The 24414-nt window shown below is 41.8% G+C and overlaps 1 protein-coding gene across 2 annotated transcripts; it reads right to left on the bottom strand.

Annotated features, from left to right (window-relative positions):
- Window positions 1–12: 12 nt before the first annotated feature.
- On the bottom strand, window positions 13–24414 carry LOC124120320 (protein amnionless-like). Of its 2 annotated transcripts, XM_046483121.2 has the most exons (14): window positions 24258–24414; window positions 23529–23689; window positions 22052–22145; window positions 11293–11513; window positions 9699–9860; window positions 6605–6701; window positions 6331–6413; window positions 5292–5421; window positions 4314–4412; window positions 3332–3434; window positions 2735–2900; window positions 1847–1954; window positions 1043–1155; window positions 13–1001 (listed from the first exon to the last, which is right to left on the bottom strand). In XM_046483121.2, exons 1-13 carry the CDS (start codon window positions 24298–24300, stop codon window positions 1075–1077), a joined length of 1548 nt encoding a protein of 515 aa, XP_046339077.2. In that variant the 5' UTR covers window positions 24301–24414; the 3' UTR covers window positions 13–1001; window positions 1043–1074. The 2 variants fall into 2 exon arrangements, with proteins under 2 accessions (XP_046339077.2, XP_046339076.2); XM_046483120.2 differs by having other exon boundaries at window positions 13–1155.

Raw genomic sequence — 24414 nt, 5'->3', positions numbered from 1 at the left:
TGAACGAACGCATTGATTGAATATTTTATTATTTTTTCCGAGTTTTACAATACAGGAAAACTCTTCATGTATCTGGATACCATGGTATGATTTAGGACCGATTCGTATCACATTGGATGCTCATATTGGGTAAGTTAGCACAACCCGCTTTGCAAACCTTCAGCTTGGTACGTGTAAATTATGATATGACAATCAACAATATCCATATGACGACTGGGGGCGGTCGGGTAGCCTAGTGGTTAAAGCGTTCGCTCGTCACGCCGAAACCCGGGTTCGATTCCCGACATGGGTAACATGTGTGAAGCCCATTTCTGGTGTCCCCCGCCATGATATTGCTGGAATATTGCTAAAAGCGGCGTAAAACCAAACTCACTCACTCACTCACTCACTCACTCACTCACTCATATGACGACTGGGAGACGGACTTCACTTTTTTTATGTGAAGATCTTCTTTAACAGAGAGATATTTGTATACTGAAACATCTTTTAATTTTCCAAATGTTTCAATTAATTAATACTCCTTTAACACAACGCTTGTTGATGTGTTCTATTTATCAAGCAATACTTTAATCTCTGTTACTTGCACTTTTGATGGTTAACGAAAAATACATGATCTGATTCTGATATATCCATCCCACTAGTCTATTCTCAATCACTGAAGCTTTTGCGGGTTTGCATTGTCTTTCTGTTTCCTTCAGTTGGTGTTTGTTGAACATATCACAATACTTGTGTGTTTGTTTGTTTGTTTGTTCTTTAAGGCCGCACTCAGCAATATTCCAGCAATTACGGCGGCCTGTAAAAACTCGAATCTGGATAAGACAATGCAGTGATCGATATTGTGAGCGATAACGTCGTCGGTGAATAAGGACACGCTGTCAACAAAATTATCGAGCCTGACCACCGAACCATTAGGTCGCCCAGCACAACCATATCAAACCCAGAATCTCTACGGGGCACATGGTATGTCAAATTCGTCAACAACTGATTATAATTTTATGTATCATTTTGAAAAGAATCACAATCAAATCATTATAATCTGTATTAATTAAATTTGATTTAATGGAAATATTTAAATTATATATTGCTGTCAGAACCTCGGTCTTCTTTGCTTTGTTTTGATGATGCTTTGTTGCCCTTTCCGACGAATGTTCCATCCTGAAAATGGATTTTAAAATGTTAAATACAACATAAAACAGTTTAAAGCAGACTGTAAAGGAGAAAAGGGACACTATAATACGTTTACAGCAACAACATGAATACAGTTAAACCGCCTCAGTCCGGACCGTTAATACATCCCTGCTTTCTGACGCTCCCTGTTGGAAACCTTTACTTCATTCGGATCACCACAATCCAATATCTCATCTCGGCCAGCTTTCGGGGGAATCCATATTGAAACTGATTCACAAGTTCACGTTACCAATTTCACAACGCAATTTGGGGAGCTGTGGCCGTAAAATAACTACTGATTGATCAAATTTCATACCGAATTTCTAATAATCATATCACTACTCAATTAATACCCAAGTTATATTGTTAACACATATTCAACGTCACTTTTTTCCCTTGTGTGACATACATAACGTTTTACACATTCGAATTTGTAAAGGTGATCGGGTATACTAAGTGTTAAGGTATTACATCTATAATCAACTTATTTTGTGATATTATTTCAACAACATTAGAACGACTGTCTAACGACGGGGCTTCAACAATTAGTTGCGTACATGAAACTTGTAATATCAAAATGAAGCCCTTCTTTTCCGGTTCATCGGGAATAGTACCGTCCATCACACTAAATCATCCCGAATCAAATAGACCCTATCATCAACATTCCCGCTCAGCATACCTGGGTGACGGAAGCGTACAGCGGGTTGTTGAAACCATCATCAGTTGTGTCGAAGGTTGGCTGGATCTCCGCCGCCATCATTTCCATGGGCCTAACGTCACCGACGACCTGAAAATAATGACCATGAGCAGTTAGCACTTGATCAACACTGGGAGGCGTAGACTTTACAGGTTGTGCCGTTTTTGTCTTCCATAGGAAGAATATACATGTATGTCACCCATTGCCGATTAGACTCGACTGTTACCACCTATGTCGACCACCACCTGTGAGAAACCACACAAATCATCATCTCTGTAACCTATCGTCTCTAGATCAAGAAGAACCACCGATCTCAGCCGCACATGATAAGCCACGGGGCCCCTGTCTCACCCACCGCACATGATAAGAACCGCATCTCACCAACCGCACATGACAAGCCACGAGACCAACCCAGCTCACCCACCGCGCACGAGATTCATACTATCTGACTCACCGCACTTTAGAAGCCTTTAGACCCACTTATCTCACCCACCGCACATGACAAGCCGCGTGAACCACCTATCTCACCTACCACACGAGACCCACTTATCTCACCCACAGCACACGAGAAGCTACGTGAACCACCTATCTCACCTACCACGCGAGATACACCTATCTCACCCATTTTGTTATTCGATGGTGATATATTTGATACGGGTATCACAGTTGTGTTTTGGACCTTGTAGAGTTTCGGCGACTGTTTTAAACCGTTTTGATAACGTTTGTCATTTTTATTTTTAAAATTCGGTCAAATGCTAGCTTGTTTCATGTTTTCTTTCAATTGCCCCTTAGTTCAGTAAACTCGAGTTTACAAACTGGAAACGGAATTAATACCATCGGGATATCTCATGGTCACTACTAGGTACCTACCACGCCCCCGATATCTCCATACAGCGGGTTCCCAAAGCCAGGATCGGTCATCTCTATCTCATAGCGGGGACTGCTGACGTCACCTGGCACGCGCCGACCACGTGGCAAGGTACGTCTCACTTTGTTGGGGATGTCGAGCATATCGTCCAACATGTTATTAGACTTCCTGAAAGCAAAAGTCATGTATCAGTGAGTGAATGTTGTTTAAGCAACAGTCTGCAATTAATATTCCAGCCACACCATGACGGTTTGTAAACAATCGAGTCCTAACCAGGAATCCAGTGATTGAAACTGAAACGGGTCAATTTATTATTTATATTATATGATATACAGGTTCTCCAAACTCTCTGTCTCTGCCGATATACGTCACAGGATAATCCCCCTTCTTCACACGACCCAGTGTCAAACTATTTAAAAAGTCAATAACGCCAAATTGAGGGATAATGTTAGCCTCGTTTTGGGTTTAAGCAGTGCTTGGGATAAGCACTCGATAACTACCTTGAGGTGAAACAAACTTGATTACAGATCTGATGGTTACAGCTTAGCAATTTCCCTTTGAACTAAACAATATATTATATCAAGATGCATTCATCTTACCCGGTTTTCTTTCTAAAGAACAGCAGCCCAAACAACACGAGGACCGTCAGCACGATAAGGGCGATGATGATCCCTGCGATCGACCCTCCGCCCAGTTGCCCGCCTGGTAGCACAATACAAAGTCTTTAAGATTTCAGTCAACTTCAAACTACGACCAACACGTGAAATCAAGACCCTTATCAAAGAAGGAGCTACAATGACCAATAACAAATATTTCGAAAGTTAGGCCATTCATATTATATAAATATATATTTATCTTATCTCATCTCGTTGGTCAACTTCAGAGGGAAAATAAAGTAGACTTTGGTTGAGAATACAATTGTTCGAGTTTGCAGCTGAATAGGATATGTGAAAAACTGGTCCACAATCGTAATTGAGCTAAATTCGAAGAGCAACGGTTGCTATATCGATCAGGGATTTGGAAAGATTGGAGGACTTAAAAAGACGAATAAAAATACCCGCAAAGGCACACATAAATGGAGTTACTTCCTGAATATCTTTACAATAACCTACAGCATTGTTTTTCTTTTTAAAAAAACCGGGAAATGCGTTATATGTTTCTACTGTGAAGTGATATTTGCTCAAACGGTCGAATGGGTGAATATGAAAACTTCGATTTCTTATTTTGTGGAGGACTTGGTTTTTGGTTTGTTTGTTGTTTAACGCCGCACTCAGTAATATTCCAGCTTTATGGCGGCGGGATGTAAATAATCGCGTCTGAACCAGATAATCCAGTGATTGACATCATGAGCATCGATCCACGCAATTGGGATACGATGGCATGCATCAACCAAGTCAGCGAGCCTGACCACCCTATCCCGTTAGTCGCCTTTTACGGCAAGCATGGGTTGCTGAAGACCTATTCTACCCCAGATCTTCGCCTCTCCGCATGACTTGGGAAACACGCAAAAACTGACCTATTGCGAGAGGTCAACAGTTGTCTGTATTTATTGAGAGAGAACCTTGTCATGATCCGTATTACCTGTATGAGCACCCGGGCCAGACGTGGGATGTATTGCTCCCGAGGACTCCATCAGCTGGATGCCGTCCAGGCGGTACTTGTGGCCCCCTGTCCGGGCATCTGGGGGGACAAGTTGTGTGTGTTGGTTTAACGTCATGCTCAACAGCACTCAAGGACTTTTACCACTGTGGTGACTGATTGAGTATGATTTTACGACGCTTTTAGCAATATCGCAGCAATAGCACGGCGGGGAACACCAGAAATGGGCTTCCCACATTGTACCCATGTAAGGAATCGAACCGTTTTTGTTTGTTTGTTGTTTAACGCCGCACTCAGCAATATTCCAGCTATATGACGGCGATCTGTAAATAATCGAGTCTGGACCAGACAGTCCAGTGATTGACATCATAAGCATCGATCCACGCAATTGGGATCGATGACATGTATCAACCAAGTCAGCGAGCCTGGCCACCCTATCCCGTTAGTCGCCTTTTACGACAAGCACAGTCGCCTTTTACGGCAAGCATGGGCTACTGAAGACCTATTCTACCCCGGAGCTTAACGGGCCTAATCGAACCGGGCTTTTGTCGTGACGAGCGAGCGCTATAAACACAAGGCTGCCCCACCGCCCATTATGTTGCATGACCTGACATTGTCATCATAACGGACATAATCTGAATTGCGACATTAATATAAGGGAGCCGCAGTTATTAGTTTATTCCCTTAATTAAGGGAGACACAGTTACAAGCAACGACAAAATGAGTATGTCATGATTTCCCGAAATGCCAGCGAGGTTGGCGCCATACTGGATGGTCATTAATAGCGTTTTGGTGGGTCAAGGTCAAGGTCATGTACTACGGGCGTAAATACATCTACACTACATCCGGCAATGTCCAGGGCCCAGTTTCACAAAGCGACCGTTGCGCTGAGGCTATCTATCTCCAATACATTAACACGTACATTAACGACAGCCGAAATGGGGTCCCTGCCAGACCTACCCGCGTCCATGTCCGACTTGATGGTTTGTGCGACCGGGATGCTGATGTCTCCGTTATCACCAGTGAGAACTGCCTGTATAAAGCCCATCCCCGTCTTCGACACGATCAGCTTCACCGTTGCGTTACCATTCTGTAACATACAATGGTTGCACTATGTCTTTCACCATCGAATAGTCTAGAACATTAAGCAAACTGAAATATTGCTTTCCTTGTGGATACAAGAACAACATCGTTAAGGGTTATTGAAAACCAATAATCATACACCATCACGTCTACTGTATATCGATATCAGTCCGACCAACCCTTCCCTGGACTGAAATAGCGAGCGAGTATAGTTTTACACCTCTTTTGGCAATATTTCAGCAATATCACGGCGTGGGGCACCAGAAATGGGCTTCACACATTGTACCTGTCCTCAGCGTGACGAGCGAACGCTTTAACCTCAAGACTACCCCAGGTAGAAAGTGGCCTACATAGAAAGTGTCCCAGTGCCTGACCACTTGGGTATAACTGGCCACAATGGGATATGAATGAACTCTGGTGGCTTACAGAGGTGACAGCAACTCACAGCCTGTCTGATCCAGTGTGTACAGCAACTCACAGCCTGTCTGATCCAGTGTGTACAGCAACTCACAGCCTGTCCGATCCAGTGTATACAGCAACTCACAGCCTGTCCGATCCAGTGTGTACAGCAACTCACAGCCTGTCCGATCCAGTGTGTACAGCAACTCACAGCCTGTCCGATCCAGTGTGTACAGCAACTCACAGCCTGTCTGATCCAGTGTGTTGCTTTACACTGAGGCGAGGGTGAGTGGATAATCTTGCTGTCTGTTCCTGCCTGGTTGGGGGCGGTCAGGTAGCCTAGTTGTTTAAGCGTGATATTGCTGGAATATTGCTTAAAGCGGCGTAAAACCATACTCACTCACTCACTCCTGCCTGGTTGGGTTCAAGGCCTGACAAACATACTGCAGAACCCCACGACCCTCGTTCACGTATCTGCCTACATTAGTATCAGAATACCAGGATCATCGGAACCAACCTGTGCAGATACGAATCCCTGTAAGATGGTCTTGAAAGTCGCAATACTGAACCCAGTTCCAACCGTGCCATTGAACATGGCGCCTGCATAAGAAATGTATTTTCATGACAGTATGTAATCAGATCAAAATACTATACTAGCAGTGTAATTGCAATAACAATGACAGGATTAGCATGACAGTTCTTGAGACCGCTCTTAACACGGCACGTGCAATACATGTATTTCCTAATATGGTCAGGAAGTATTAAAGGAACCATTGGCGGAACTAACTCACCACAAACGTCACAGCAGGAGCCCATAGGTCGAAACGGGATCCGACATTGAGCTCGCGGGCATTTCGGTGTAAACACGGAACAAATCTTCTTGAAGATCTGAAACAGACACCATTTGCATGTAATGAAATGAGAAAAATGACAATACACACCTTTTGGCATTGTCGCCTAATGTCAAGACACATCATTAGCATTGTCGCCTTATGACTAGACACACCATTGGCATTGTCGCCTTATGACTAGACACACCATTGGCATTGTCGCCTTATGACTAGACACACCATTGGCATTGTCGCCTAATGACTAGACATACCCATTGTCATTGTCGCTTTATGACTAGACACACCATTGGCATTGTCGCCTTATGACTAGACACATCATTGGCAGTGTCGCCTTTTGACTAGACACATCATTGGCAGTGTCGCCTTATGACTAGACACACCATTGGCATTGTCGCCTTATGACTAGACACACCATTGGCATTGTCGCCTTATGACTAGACACACCATTGACAGTGTCGCCTTATGACTAGACACATCATTGGCAGTGTCGCCTTATGACTAGACACACCATTGGCATCGTCTCCTTATGACTAGAGACACCATTGTCATTGTCGCCTTATGACTAGACACACCATTGGCATTGTCGCCTTATGACTAGACACACCATTGGCATTGTCGCCTTTTGACTACTAGACACGCCATTGACACTGTCGCCTTATTACTAGACACACCATTGGCATTGTCGCCTTATGACGAGAGACACCATTGGCATTGTCGCCTAATGACTAGACACACCATTGGCATTGTCTCCTTATGACTAGACACACCATTTGCATTGTCGCCTAATGACTAGACACACCATTGGCATTGTCGCCTTTTGACTACTAGACACACCATTGGCATTGTCGCCTAATGACTAGACACACAATTGGCATTGTCGCCTTATGACGAGACACACCATTGGCATTGTCGCCTTATGACGAGACACACCATTGGCATTGTCGCCTTATGACGAGACACACCATTGGCATTGTCTCCTTATGACCAGACAAACCATTGACATTGTCTCCATATGACTAGACACACCATTGGCATTGTCACCTTATGACTAGACACAACCTTGGCATTGTGTCCTTATGACTAGACACAACCTTGGCATTGTCTCCTTATGACTAGACACACCATTGGCATTGTCGCCTTTTGACTACTAGACACACCATTGTCATTGTCGACTTATGACTAGACCCACCATTGGCATTGTCTCCTTATGACTAGACACACCATTGGCATTGTCTCAATATGACTAGACCCACCATTGGCATTGTCACGTTATGACTAGACACACCATTGGCATTGTCTCCATATGACTAGACACACCATTGGCATTGTCACCTTATGACTAGACACAACCTTGGCATTGTCTCCTTATGACTAGACACAACCTTGGCATTGTCTCCTTATGACTAGACACACCATTGGCATTGTCTCCTTAAGACTGGACACACCATTGGCATTATTTCCTTATGACTAGACACACCACTGGCATTGTCTCCTTATGACTAGACACACCATTGGCATTGTCTCCTTATGACTAGACACACCACTGGCATTGTCTCCTTATGACTAGACACATCATTGGCGTTGTCTCCTTATGACCGGACACACCATTGGCATTGTCTCCTTATGACTAGACACACCATTGGCATTGTCTCCTTATGACTAGACACACCACTGGCATTGTCTCCTTAAGACTAGACACACCATTGGCATTATTTCCTTATGACTGGACACACCATTGGCATTGTCTCCTTATGACTAGACACACCACTGGCATTGTCTCCTTATGACTAGACACATCACTGGCATTGTCTCCTTATGACTAAACACATCATTGGCATTGTCTCCTTATGACTAGACACATCATTGGCAATGTCTCCTTATGACTGGACACACCATTGGCATTGTCGCCCTATGACTAGACACGCCATTGGCATTGTCGCCTTATGACTAGACACATCATTGACAGTGTCGCCTTATGACTGGACACACCATTGGCATTGTCTCCTCGTGACAATAAAGCGACAAATTTCTTTCCATATCTTATAGAAATCTGTATAAAGCAGAGTCGATTGTACGCTTCCGACTATATCATCAACAGGTGTTGTTGAATCACAATCATATAGTAATGATACTGACAAGATATGCCCATTGTCATTCCCCATATGACAAGATATGCCCATTGTCATTCCCCATATGACAAGATGTGCCTATTGTCACTCCCCATATGACAAGATGTGACCATTGTCATTCCCCATATGACAAGATATGCCCATTATCATTCCCCATATGACAAGATGTGCCTATTGTCACTCCCCATATGACAAGATGTGCCTATTGTCACTCCCCATATGACAAGATGTGACCATTGTCATTCCCCATATGACAAGATGTGCCCATTGTCATTCCCCATATGACAAGATATGCCCATTGCCATTCCCCTTATGACAAGATATGCCCATTGCCATTCCTCATATGACAAGATGTGCCCATTGTCATTCCCCTTATGACAAGATATGCCCATTGTCTTTCCCCTTATGACAAGATATGCCCATTGTCTTTCCCCTTATGACAAGATATGCCCATTGCCATTCCCCTTATGACAAGATGTGCCCATTGTCATTCCCCTTATGACAAGATATGCCAATTGTCATTCCCCTTATGACAAGATATGCCCATTGTCATTCCTCATATTACAAGATATGCCCATTCCATTCCCCTTATGACAAGATATGCCCAATGCCTTTCCCCTTATGACAAGATATGTCCATTGACATTCCCCTTATGACAAGATATGTCCATTGCCATTCCCCTTATGACAAGATATGCCCATTGCCATTCATCATATGACAAGATGTGCCCATTGCCATTCCCCTTATGACAAGATTTGCCCATTGTCATTCCCCATATGTCTCAATTTGACTTTACTCATCCTTTTCCCGATGGTTTCAATAAGACTAAAACCCAAGGATATGTCACATAACACACCCCTTCCCCGAGGGGTTCAAGACTACAGTCTGTAGATGTCTTATCTCACCTGCCCTTGGTCGTTGCCGCACGTGCAGCCTGTGGGGTCGTTACAATTCTGTCTGGAGACTGTGACACTCGATCGCGTGACTCCCGTGCCTTTGGGTGGCGGGAAAATTCTCTGACCGTCTGGAGACTGTATATAGTTGATGAAGGTCGTGGTGGTAAACGACTGCAATGCGAGAAAAAGAACTACAGTAAAATACGTTTATAACGAACACCCTTATAACGAACTGACGGATATAACGAACAGTTTTGGGGCCCCATCCATTTGCAGTATATATGCTGTATATATGCTTATAACGAACTACGGTTATAACGAATTAAAAGTAGAGACCCCTTTGAGTTCGTTATAACCGTAGTTTACTGTAGTAGATAAGACTCTAAAGGTATGATGACTTTAAATTATCACGCGGGTCCAGACCACTCGGCCTCTCCGCTAACTACAGAACACCTGGAAATGATGTGAGGTGAAATGGGGTTTAACGTCGCATCCAAGATTATTGCACTTATATAGCATATTACCGGGAACAGCAATGAAGTAGGGAGTAGGCCAATACAATGTCAGTCACTATATTATCTGGTCCAGCCCTGATTATTTACAGGCCGCCATCATATAGCTGAAATACTGATGATTTCGGCGTTAAACAACAACGCATCGCCATGCTGGGTTCTTACGTCACGTGAAACATCCAACTTGACGCATTACTACACCAACACTAGCTATGGAATTGAGTGAGTATGGTTTTACGCCGCTTTTAGCAATATTTCAGCAATATCACGACGGGAGACACCAGAAATGGGCTTCACACACAGTACCCATGTCGGGAATCGAACCCGGGCCATGGAGGCGGAGGGGTAACCCAGTGGTTAGAGCGTTTGCTTGTGACGCTGACGACCACAGTCAACTTCCCACATGGGTATGTTCTGTGAAGCCCATTTCCCCCATCGTGATATGGCTGGAATTTAGCTAAAATGGCGTAAACCCTATGACAATTTATGTAAATGCAAAAACATTTCAGAAGATCTACACATACTCGAAACTCGCATCGTTTATGACAATTGGACTGTACTGCTAATCGTGGGTTTCATCAAAGTGGTTAACGTCTAAGAGTGAGTGAGTGAGTTGGGTATAACGCCTCTTTTTTAACACGACGTGTCAGCTTAATGTGGGAGGAAAGCCGAAGTGATGCAGGTCTCAGACGTTTACCCCTTCGGCGAAACCCACCAGCACGGGTATGGTGCCGACAAACCTAGAAACATAATCGGGAATCGAACCCACAATCATCGGTTTCTGGCCTGCCCAAGGGACGCAACTCTGAACAGCGAATCGCGGCGCCTTAGACGACTGGGCCACCCGTGCCCCTTACGTCTAAGACCTACACTTTAGGCTCACCTTCCACATTAAGTTGACGCGCCGTATAACTGAAATACCGTCACAAACAACGTGAACACAAACACAAGACGTCTTAGAGACATTCTATACATGCATCGTCCAAACCACCTTTCGAGGCCGAAAGTCAGGCGTTAAAAGTCCTGTGACCCAACTTAAACACTCAATCAGTCACGCCACCACAACCGTTTATGTTTACGCATGTGCACACCTTGCCTGACAGTTTGAGCGACTTGACGTTGATGTCGAGACCAGTGTCAAGGTCGACGAAGAAGGCCTCGTCCCGGGGGAAGACGGTGTCGTCTGTGGCGCAGGGTACCCTCTCCGAGTCTAGCAGTGGCATGGGGGAGCATGCTCCATTCTCTGTGCCCGTGGGGCACCAGTTGTCCGGGTTCACCCACTTGTGGGGTGCGGATACCACGTATTCCACATCTGATTAGAACAACACGGCACAAAGTCAGTGATATACAGCATGATGGGTACATGTATACCAGGGCTATGTCCAGCAAAGCTGTTTAGTGCTACGATCATCGCACGTTTATGAGAAAGTATGGGACTTAGTGTAAAGTAAGCTTTGTGGTACAGGTAACACCAAGCAATAGCTTAAACATGTCCGTTCAAATATTTCTACAATCTTGCTCGACTCTTGCCTGCTGCTGTATTTATCAAAGCAAAGTGATGAAATATTCAGATAACCCATCTTCCCGAGGCAAGGGAGTTAACTGACTGTAAAAATCAAGTTTCCACCTTTGCCGAACTAGGCTGGAATTTCGAGTTCGATCGTAGCACCACCAGTGGCTATTACGAGTTATGTCCCTTCTATGTCCCTCCTGTTGACTCTACTTCTCATATACCATAACGGGATGAATGATAACTAATGAATGACACCGATAACTGACATGTATGGAATACTGTAAGGGACATTCTCGCGATATCGACCTTTGGAAACGAGGTAAATATGCCCAAAACACGAGAATGCGAGATCGCGAGAACGCGAGATTTTGCATCATGTCCAAATGTCGCATTCTCGCGTTGTCGACTTTTTGACAAAAAGTGCTATGTACCAAAAACACGAGAATGCGAGATCGCGAGAACGCGAGAATTTGGCCAAATCTCGCGTTCTCGCAATCTCGCATTCTCGTGTTTTTTTGGCATATTTACCTCGTTTCCAAAGGTCGAGATCGCGAGAATGCGAGATCGCGAGAATGTCCCTTACAGTATTCCATAGACATGTGTTACATGTCATTAAGCTGTTGAATTAAAACACAATAAAGACTTTCCTTTTTAAGACATCCGTCATCTGCACGTTTAGAGATCAATATGTTTTATACCCAAACACATGTTTACGGTCTATAAATATGGTAACATGATATGTTATAGACACGAGTCGAGCTTGAAACATTCAACATTGCATCAGATAACAACAGAACAAAACATTTTAAATGTTAGAGAATATACTAGATTTGAAGTTGAGAGAAATCATTATTAAGTTAATGTAATACCGAATGGTATTATACATAAGTGATTGATTCTGTTCATGTGTTTACGCGTAAAAGGCAAAACACAGATAGAACTTCGTACATTTTATAGCATACCCAGAACCAGAACCAGTAATAATAATTGTATGTGCATTTGTAGCATTTTTATACTGTTTACATGCATGTATTAAGTTAGAACTTGACCTTCAAAATTTACCTCTTCGGTGGTTTCAAAAAATCATTGATTTTAAGCGAACCTTTTATAATATCCTATATAGAAATGGTATTTGCAAACGGCAATAGGTATGTGTTGTATAAAGCTATTATTAAACGAATTAACAATGGGAATTAAAAAAGGCATATTTCGACAAAATGGGGGATGGGATAACATTGTACCAAAGTATTTAATATATGAATACTGCCATTTCATCATAAGACTTGGGGGCTCATTCTGGGATATTAAATCATTGGAAAATGAAAACAGAGACAAATTTACCATTTGTTTGGCTTATTTTTACTTATAACCAAATTTGTGCGAGGCTATAATTTAAAAAAGTATTTATAACTCAAGTCTACCTTGTGTAAGCTGTCACATAAATGATAAACTCACTACCTGTATAGCGGACTATATTTGATGGTCTCTATTTTTACAACATAACTGTGCATTTTGACCCCAAAACAGTATCTGCCACCAAAACATTTCACCACAACCATCATATTCTAGTCTGCTGGATAAAAAAGACATACAGAAAATCTAAGTTTGCTTTGTTCTACTATGGGGAGGGATGTCGGTAGTTTGAGGGTCTCGAAGAGCCTCTGTTCCACAAAGCGATCAAAACTGTATTAAGGCTACTGTCGTAACATTCGTCACCACTCGCATGTTTTCGTAACCTGCAACAAGGGTTGTCCCGTAATGGGACGAGTTGGTCACGAAGCTGTCGTATGGTTGTATGTAGAGGTATTGGAATTACGGTAGTCGTAGTGTTAAGATCGCTTTGTAGAACGGGGTCAGGCTCATGTTAAACAAAATATTCAACATACACATTTTTTATTCAAATTAAAAGAGTCCGATTAAGAGCTGACCCGTCTCCGTCAATAGAGGCACTGACCATTTAAACTGTATTTCCGCTCACAGTTTGGATATTTGTCTCAAACTGGCAATAAGTGATTATCTAATTAGACACACTTCTTCGTCAATACCAAAATCTCCCACAGGCAGTGGAGTCATCTTTTACACTGTCACAACGTATATTGTTATGCTTCATTAACTAGTGCCCGTTGTCGGCGAGGAAAGAACTTAATAACACAATGGAAAGCAATAGAGTACGCGTTCTCTGAGTCTGAAATAGTCAAATGACTCATGACGTTGTCGATATACATAACCATGTATACATGACGTCAGGCAGTATGTGGGCGGTTCGCGAAGTAAGATTTATGCAGGTAAATAATGATAACTGCTGTCATTCAATGCGTGTGTGTTGGAAGCTAATTCTGTGTGTTGTCCCGTCAGGGAGTAAGGGAAGGCTCCTATGTGCCGTGTGCCGGGAGCCACCAATAAGTGCCAGTCGTCAACCCAGGGGAGACTTGGGTTACATAGACTGGCGACAAGTCTCCCTCGCCAGATTCCGTATTTCCAGGCTGTGTTCTCAAGTAAATCCACACGCCCCCATCTCAACAGCTGTCTTTCGAACTTCTTGAGATAATTAAAATATGTCCTCAATGTTCTGCACTTTTTAATATAATAAAAATGGATCCAGTGTTTGTCCTAAGTGCTAGTTACAAACTTATATTAATTCTAAGTCGATTAAATGGGTTTTTTTACGGTAGATCAATTTATATAAGATCATAGTGGCATTGCCAAACCCTTTAGTTCAATTCTAATTGATCCAGACTGCACATATTTTAGGGATATCATCATCGCATCTCTGGTTTTTTTTGTACCGTTAATGAAGAAGAAAATATTGTATTAGTGTTAGGTATTAGAACAATACACAATACATTACTAAAAAATATCTGGCCGATTCAAATAACGAGGATTGCTAATTGTAACCGCGTGCATATGCATTATTATACAATGATACATCTGAACTCATAAAGCTTAGCCCCGTGAAGATCCGGGGTAGAATAAGTCTTCAGCAACCCATGCTTGCCGTAAAAGGCGACTATGCTTGTCGTAAAAGGCGACTAACGGGATCGGGTGGTCAGGCTCGCTGACTTGGTTGATGCATGTCATCGATCCCAATTGCGTGGATCGATGCTCATGATATTAATCACTGGACTGTCTGGTCCAGACTCGATTATTTACAGACCGCCGTCATATAGCTGTAATATTGCTGAGTGCGGCGTTAAACAACAAACCAACCAACAACCAACCCTACATAGAAATCAGGTAACAATGATGGTAAAGACGTTTATCAAATATTTACACAAAAAAACCTTGGTGGTCATGACCAGCAGTGTCTGGTTTAAATAGTCAGACCAGAGACCATAACATAGACTATTTATATCCCTGTATTCTAAAGGCGCTCCTCTGATTGTTTCTGAGTACTCACATGACACATTTAGGAGCACCTTTAGAACACAAGTTCCGACGTTCATACAGCTTGGCCCTCACCTCATAAAGGTTCATACGCCAATGAACTCACACAAAGTGAAAGTCAATTCTTAATAACACGCGGGCGGTTTAATAATAATTCTTCCCATTGTAGCTAAAAAGATATTTGAAGCAAAATAAGGTTGAAGTGTTATCAGATTATTACTTCATAATTCAGGTGAGCTACAGAGCCATGTGGCTCTATTTTTTTAAAAAGGTACTTATTTTGTGTCCTATTTAAAGTGATAAGCACAATCTCGTGAACGAATTTGCAGAGTCCTTACATGCATACCTTATCAACAGTGGTAACAGAAGTCAACATTAAAACGAGAGCTTTTCCTGGTCTACCGTGTAGCAATTGTCAGATTATATGTGCACAGCTGGTACACGCCTTATAAGACCAAAGTATTAATATTATTTGTGACAGAACAATAAAAAAGGACCATCTAGACACGTAAAAATTATGGATTTAGGATCTGTAGGTTTACAAATTAATATTAATATTGCAGAGAGGCCTATTTCAAAGTGGAACAGTTAGTAGATGGTATTATATAGACATTAGTATAATCATGGTTTTTGATGTTTGAAAATTATGGAATGATATTACAGTACGTTGGAGAATATGGAATGGTAGTATAATTTGTGGGAGAATATGGAAAGGTATTGAAGGATGTTGGAGAATATGGAAAGGTAATATAGAAGCGTGTAGTATGTTGGAGAATATGGAAAGGTATTGTTGTCTGTTGGAGAATATGGAAAGGTATTGTTGTATGTTGGAGAATATGGAATGGTATTGTATGTTGGAGAATATGCAATGGTATTGTTGAATGTTGGAGAATATGGAATGGCATTGAAGGATGTTGGAGAATATGGAATGGTATTGATGTATGTTGGAGAATATGGAATGGCATTGAAGGATGTTGGAGAATATGGAAAGGTAATATAGAAGCGTGTAGTATGTTGGAGAATATTGAATGGTAATATAGAAGCGTGTAGTATGTTGGAGAATATGGAAAGGTGTTGTTGTCTGTTGGAGAATATGGAATGGCATTGTTGTATGTTGGAAAATATGGAATGGTATTGTTGTATGTTGGAGAATATGGAATGGCATTGTAGTAGCGTGTAGTATGTTGGAGAATATGGAATGGTATTGTTGTATGTTGGAGAATATGGAATGGCATTGTAGTAGCGTGTAGTATGTTGGAGAATATGGAATGGTATTGTTGTATGTTGGAGAATATGGAATGGCATTGTAGTAGCGTGTAGTATGTTTGAGAACATGGAAAGGTATTGAAGGATGTTGGAGAATATGGAAAGGTATTGTAGTGGCGTGTAGTATGTTGGAGAATATTGAATGGTAATATAGAAGCGTGTAGTATGTTGGAGAATATGGAAAGGTATTGGTGTCTGTTGGAGAATATGGAATGGCATTGTTGTATGTTGGAGCATATGGAATGGTATTATTGTATGTTGGAGAATATTGAATGGCATTGTAGTAGCGTGTAGTATGTTGGAGAATATGGAATGGTATTGTTGTATGTTGGAGAATATGGAATGGCATTGTAGTAGCGTGTAGTATGTTGGAGAATATGGAATGGCATTGTTGTATGTTGGAGAATATGGAATTGCATTGTAGTAGCGTGAAGTATGTTGGAGAATATGGAAAGGTATTGAAGGATGTTGGAGAATATGGAATGATATTGTCGTGGCGGGTAGTATGTTGGAGAATATAGAATGACATTGTAGTATATTGGAGAAGATGGATCGATAGTGCAGAGCTTTGGACAGTTCGGAATGTTATTGTAGTATTTTAGCATTCTATAGTTTATATTACAGAACGACTTGCTATGTACATCTTGCGTTTGTCTATATGTATTACTTTCTTTGTTCACAGGGTAGAGGTTGCATATTAATGGATGATTGATCAGCAGTGATGACACGAGGTATTTGCAAAATATAAGTTATATACCGCTGTTACATGCGGAATATGTAGCAACATTGACCTTGGATCAAGTAGTTGTATAAGGCACACACACAAACCATTTAGCCAGTGAAAAAAATAAAAGGTCACAATATGCATGAATGATGTTGACTCTGTTTATGTCATTTTAAGCCTAAATGGTTAAGGAATTAGAAAGTAATAATTCAAATCCGTATTTTAACGTATTCCGACGCGAAAAATAGGCTCCCAGATGTGCCACTAAGTTTTCAAGCTATTTAAATAGGGACATTTGCATAAACAATCCCGCCTTAGAGGGAAGCTTTATAGCTTCCCAGAGGTGGTATAGAGCGACCCTTTTAAGTCATTTTATGCCGAAATGGTTAAGGAAGGAGATGAAAATATTTCGAATCCGTATTTTAACGTATGTCGATGCGAAAAATGCGAGGCTCCCAGATGTGCCACTGAGTTCTCAGGTTATTTCCATAGGGGCTTCTGCATAGACAACCCCCCTTGTAAGAGAGACGCTATATAGTTTTCCAGAGGCTGTATATAGCGACACTTATTGAGTCATTTTGTGCCTCAATGGCTAAAGAACGAGATAATAATATTTCAGATCCGTATTTTAACGTATTTCGATGCAAAAAATGCGAGGCTCCCAGATGTGACACAAAGTTTTCAGGCTTTTTCCGAAGAGAGGTATGCATAAATAACCCCGTCTTAGAGGGAAGCTATATAGTTTTCCAGAAGCTGTATAGATGACGACTTTTTTAGTCATTTTATGACTTAATGGTTAAAGAATTAGGACGCTAAATAGTTTTATGAAGAAGAATCATGATGTGACTGTACTTTTCTGGACTTTACTACTAAGATAATCGTGTTTACCCTTGTAAGGCATTACATATAATTGTTTACCAATGTGTTGTATTTCTTTAAGGTTTTATGATAACTTTGCAACCATTTTTCTTATTTTTTTCCAATGAAAATTTGATCATAGGTAACATTACATTTGTAAATGACGGGCATACAATTACAAGAGAACTACCCAAAGGTCAAACTACTGATCTTATAAATCATATTATAATAGCTTCAAGCGAAATGATTTTTTGCTCAGTTGGTTCATAAGATCATTTGACAAGAAATGCATTATAGTACAAGAACACAACCATACAATTTTTTATCTATGTTATATATCATGGTTATGTAATGATATTTGATGATGACTGATGGCAGGCAATATTTGAATACACATGAAATTCAATTCCGGTAATGAATTGAACTGATGCATGTATATGACAATTTTACTTAGAGCGTCTTTAATGCCACAATAACAGATCTTAAAGAAACTACACTGTAATCAATTTACTACCATTCATATAGTTCTAAATTTTACCTGTTTTATTTGGCACGCTTGATGATATCATAGGTGGAACAAATTGAATATGAGATTGAATAATGTAAGTGCATTCCGAGCCGGAAGTAAAGAAAGTGTCGTCTGCTATAGTTTGCTACAGAGACATAAGGCAGTTAATTATACAGCCGTCCTCGTCTTTATCAGTGAGGAGGAGGGAGATTGGTTCATGTCAAGGGACTTTTCCAGCTGCAGTTTATTTGGAGATGTGGTATCAGATTACAGATGTACTGTCATCATTAGTCGTGTTGACGGGAGACTGGCCGTTAGCAGCTTGGTGAATTGTGCATATAAAAATGATTTGGTAACTTTTGTTTTGTGTGTATCTGTACATGTCAATATGATATTGTCGTTTAGTTTGGATTGTGGGAACATTGAGAGCAAACATACATAATATTCCAGAATAGGCTACCCCTGTAGGCCGCCGGTGACGGAAAGCTAGATCAAATAATAGGTAACGTGTAAAAGTCGTATTCAGGATGACCCAGAGTGGAGAAATGAGTGAGTGAGTTAGCAATATTCCAGCAATATCGCGGGGGACACCAGAAATGGGCTTCACACATTGTACCCATGCCGGGAATGTAACCCGGTTCTTCGGCGTGACGAGCGAGCGTTTTAACCACTAGACCGCCTCGAGTGGAGAAATGAAAAGAAACAACGCATAAGAGAATTCAATAGAAAAACACTGGAACATGTATGCTGAAACAGAGAAGTGTACACAAATGTACTTAAATATAAGTGGCGAGAAGGGGGGGGGGGGGGGGGGGGATATTTCAGGAGTTCTTGCATGTTTGAAGAAGATTTGAAAAGAGTTCAATTCTACTATTAACTACGGTGACCCATAAGGGACATGGAGTCTTTTGATATTTCACTTACTTTTATCGTAACCTTTAGCAAATTAACACACTTTTTCATACAAATATTTGATAAATCATGTATAAAAACAACCATGGAAAATGTACTTTCAAGTAGCTGTTGAATCGCTGAAACGTGAAGCGAAAATGTCAAAAACTAAAATGGAAATGTCCAAAACAAAAACGAAAAGGTCAAAAACTAAAATGAAAATACAGAAAAGTATTTCCACCGCGGTGTAAATACTTTTGACCAGATCAGACACTCTCGCCACAACACAGCTGCTAAAAGGGGATATTAACATTAACACAGTGATGTGGGTCAGCTCACTGACACTTTTTACCGGCACGTGCGGATCAGTGTCACGAGCCTTCCCAATATGCCGTCAGGTGGGTAGGTGGATGGGCTGACACGGCGTGGCGCTGAAGTATACATTAGGAGCACGGGTCAAACTCCACGCATCTTTTGCCGGCTAGTCTTACAGCACGCCCCTATCCATTACATGGGCGACACACTGTATCGTGTTAAGGATTGTTATATGACCTGAACTACACAAATTCACAAACATTCTCTCGGACATGAAAATTCACAGTCACAGAATCACAAACACTGTCAAAACAATGTGTTTGTCCTAAACACAAAAAAACTAAGGCGTTCCTTATCCCATGATTTTGACACGTTTAGCGTCTAAAGATGTTTAGAGTCTGACTGTGTTTAACAGCTAGACGTGTTTCGGGTCTAAATGACGCTGTGACATCAGAACTATGTCACAGATTCACACACATTCCCCCTGAAATGAGAAGCCACTATGTCACAGATTCACACACATTCCCCCTGACATGAGAAGCCACTATGTCACAGATTCACACACATTCCCCCTGACATGAGAAGCCACTATGTCACAGATTCACACACATTCCCCCTGACATGAGAAGCCACTATGTCACAGATTCACACACAATCTCCCTGCTATGAGAAGCCTCTATGTCACAGATTCACACACATTCCCCCTGACATGAGAAGCCACTATGTCACAGATTTACACACAATCTCCCTGCTATGAGAAGCCACTATGTCACAGATTCACACACAATCTCCCTGCTATGAGAATCCACTATGTCACAGATTCACACACATTCCCCCTGACATGAGAAGCCACTATGTCACAGATTCACACACATTGTCTCTTACACGAGAATCCACAATGTCACAGATTCACACACATTGTCTCTTACATGAGAAGCCTCTATGTCACAGATTCACACACATTCCCCCTGACATGAGAATCCACTATGTCACAGATTTACACACAATCTCCCTGCTATGAGAATCCACTATGTCACAGATTCACACACATTGTCTCTTACACGAGAATCCACAATGTCACAGATTCACACACATTGTCTCTTACATAATAAGCCACTATGTCACAGATTCACACACATTGTCTCTCACATGAGAATCCACAATGTCACAGATTCACACACATTCTCCCTGACATGAGAAGCCACTATGTCACAGATTCACACACATTCCCCCTGACATGAGAATCCACTATGTCACAGATTCACACACATTGTCTCTTACACGAGAATCCACAATGTCACAGATTCACACACATTGTCTCTTACATAATAAGCCTCTATGTCACAGATTCACACACATTCTCCCTGACATGAGAATCCACTATGTGACAGATTCACACACAACCCCCCTCACATGAGAATCCACTATGTCACCATCTTCCCGAGGCAAGAGAGTTAACTGACTTTAAAAGTCCAGTTTCCACTCTTGCCGAACAAGGCTGGAATTACTGGCCTCGAACGTAGCGCCATCAGTGGCTATTACCAGTTATGTCCCTTCTAAGCCTCTCCTATGGGCCAATCAGATTCCACCTCTCGTATCACTTACGTTTGCTTCACACAAAATGGTGGCGCCCAGTCAGGACGATCTGATCGATAATCAAGATCTATATTGTGATAAAACGGGTCTTACTTCGCGAAATGCATCAAATCACGTGAGCACCTTGATTAAAAATATGAAAAGATTTGGAAAATATCTGCTGACAACGAGTTGGCTGTGCACATGCTTTGCAAATTCTGCAATCGATCGAAATCTACACGACAGTTTACGAACCGGATTTCGATTTCGGTGCGCGATTTTGATTGGACTACGCATAGACTCGTTAGTCCAGCCATAATGTAACTCCATAATACCAGCCTAGTTCGGCAAGGGTGGAAACTGGACTTTTATTGTCAGTTAACTCTCTTGCCTCGGCAAGAATGCTATGTCACAGATTCACGCACATTGTCTCTTACATGAGAATCCACTATGTCACAGATTCACACACATTGCCTCTTACATGAGAATCCACTATGTCACAGATTCACACACGTTGTCTCTTACATGAGAATCCACTATGTCACAGATTCACGAACATTGTCTCTTACATGAGAATCCACTATGTCACAGATTCACACACATTGTCTCTTACATGAGAATCCACTATGTCACAGATTCAGACACATTCCCCCTGACATGAGAAGCCACTATGTCACAGATTCACACACATTGTCCCTGCTATGAGAAGCCACTATGTCACAGATTCACACACATTCCCCTGACATGAGAAGCCACTATGTCACAGATTCACACACATTCACCTGACACTGGATGTCTAACACGAGTAGTACTTACCGCCGTCAAATGGCGGACAGTTCGGGTCGCTAGCGTCCGTAAAGGCAAGGATGGAATTCTTCCCGAAAAGTATCTCCCCATTGTCTGGAAGAACCTGAAAATAAGGATATGATGAAATTACATGTATAAGATTTCTTATAGTTTCTTTCGCATAGTGTGAGTGAGTGAGTGAGTTGGGTTTAACGCCGCTTCTAACAGTATACGTGTTTTATCGCTGCGTGTCAACTTAATGTGGGAGGAAAGCCCGAAGTGATGCAGGTCTCAGACGTTTACCATTTCGGTGAAACCCACGAGCACGGGTATGGTGCTGACAAACCTAGAGACATAATCGGGGCAAACAGGGATTAGAACCAACAATCATAGGTTTCTGGTGTGCCCAAGGGACGCAACTCTGCACAGTGAAACGCGGCGCCTTAGACGACACCCGTGCCCCCTCTCAGCATAGAGGGTCTTTGGCTTCAATCACCAGTGCAAATATTACAACTAACAACTGTTTATAGTTCAGGTTTATGAGGGAAGGTGAAATGGTTAAACGTCGCGTCAAAGATTATTGCACTTATATAGCGACGTGCATGCACGTGTGTGTGTGTGGCTGCTTGTACATATCCAGACTGATCCCGATTTTATAGTGCTAGCCCAGTGAGAAACCATGCCGCAGTTTAACATAAATACCCCATTCAGACACAGTGTACTGACTCCGAGCCGATCAGTCTTTGTTTTAGCCCCTTCACGCCGAGCGCCAGACAGGGTAACAACAAGTACCATTATTTAACGTATTTTGGTATGACGCGGACGGGCGCCGCTCTACCACTAGACCATGGAGGTGGTATGGTATGTTTGTTTGGTCAGCTGTACAAACTTATTCAAATCGACTCTACACACAATTCAGAAACAGAGTACATTAAGCCAGTGCCATTAGAATATATCTTGTGGAAGCATATGACAGACCTAACATGTCTGTGGAACATCGATCATAATAATGAGTGCGTCCTATGTGCATGTTACACAGATTGATGGCGAGTCACTAATCTGTGGTAGATTGCCTAATTCTTGTCAGAAACGTACAACCATGGCAGCGACATATAGATACAAAGGGATTCGTTCCGTTTTATTTCGGTTCCAACTTCTTACTATCCCGGGTAGCCTAGTTGTTAAAGCGTTAGCCCGTTACGCCGAAGACCCGGGTTCGATTCCCGACTTGGGTACAAGGTACAATTTTTTGGTGTCCCCCGCCGTGATATTGCTTGAATATTGCTAAAAGCGGCGTAAAACCTCACTCACTCACTTACTTTCCCGTATACACCCTTGAGTATCCTTATGGTAAATTCTATTTGAAGGGTTAGAACAGCAATATCATAATTAACTTTCATTATTTCCTTACATTTGTCACCATTCCTTTGTACGATTTAAAGGCGTAAAATATGCAACTGATAGTTAATATGTCTGTATGTTTTAAAGTGAAACGTTTAATAATTACCAGTTCCTTCAGTGTTGTATTGGTCTGTACATAAACCACAGGACTCCCATCGGTGATCAGCACTACGTCATTTCCGCAAGGTGCGCGCCCAGCGTTCCAGTTGTTTGGGTTATTGAAGTTGGTGCTTAGCAGCCATCTTTTATATACACCCAAGGCTGGCACTGAATGAAAGGCAGAAAGAAATCGAGCTGAACCCCTATATCTGGCATGTAAAGAGGTTCAAAGTATAAGCTTCGGTATATCCGGAGTGTACGTAAAAAGTGATCAGTATCAATATATACAGCCTAGATTGACATATCCGGAGGGTGTTTTAATAAAGATATAAATATTAAGGTTTGCTGTGCAGTTTGGACTTAAGTCATATTTAATAAGTCCTGAGTTTATTAAAACAAATATCAATATAAAGGTTCATTGTTCAATTGAGACTATAAGTGAAATTCAATATACGTCCTGAGTTTATTAAAAAAGATATCAATATAAAGGTTCCTTCTCCAATTTGGCCCATGAGTGAAGTTTAATAATATAAATATCAAAATAAAGGTACATTGTGCAGTTCGGACATAACGCCGTTGGGGTACGATGACCCCCAAAGTCAGCGAGCCTGACCACCCGACCCATTCTGTCGAATTTTACAACTTTTTCAAACACTTCTTGTGATAGTTATCAAATGCAGTATCAATTGAGTTATTGTTTTTAAAAAACACACATAGCAAGAAGTGTCAAAAATACCTGTCAATTGTAGAAGTAGAAAAAACACGAAAACAGTCTCCATCCTTGACCTGCTGACAGCTGCCTTCTATCCGATTGAATGATGTCTATTTCGCACTCGAAGGGGGCGTATACTGGAGCAGATAAGGGTCATCATGGTGACGGCATCTCTGGGTGA

The sequence above is a fragment of the Haliotis rufescens genome, unplaced genomic scaffold (assembly GCF_023055435.1).
Source record: "Haliotis rufescens isolate VD_foot unplaced genomic scaffold, xgHalRufe1.0.p SCAF_3, whole genome shotgun sequence".
Classification (NCBI taxonomy): domain Eukaryota; kingdom Metazoa; phylum Mollusca; class Gastropoda; order Lepetellida; family Haliotidae; genus Haliotis; species Haliotis rufescens.
Note: the sequence above shows the minus strand (reverse complement) of the source record. Positions and strands in the feature narration are given on the sequence as shown.

Coding starts and splice junctions, on each gene's coding strand:
- LOC124120320 (XM_046483120.2), bottom strand. CDS start 24,300: ATGGAGACTGTTTTCGTGTTTTTTCTACTTCTACAATTGACAG. Junction 2,901..3,331: donor TTCTTTAGAAAGAAAACCGG/GTAAGATGAATG, acceptor TTTTGCTTTCAG/GAAGTCTAATAACATGTTGG. Junction 1,955..2,734: donor ATGGAGATATCGGGGGCGTG/GTAGGTACCTAG, acceptor CATTATTTTCAG/GTCGTCGGTGACGTTAGGCC.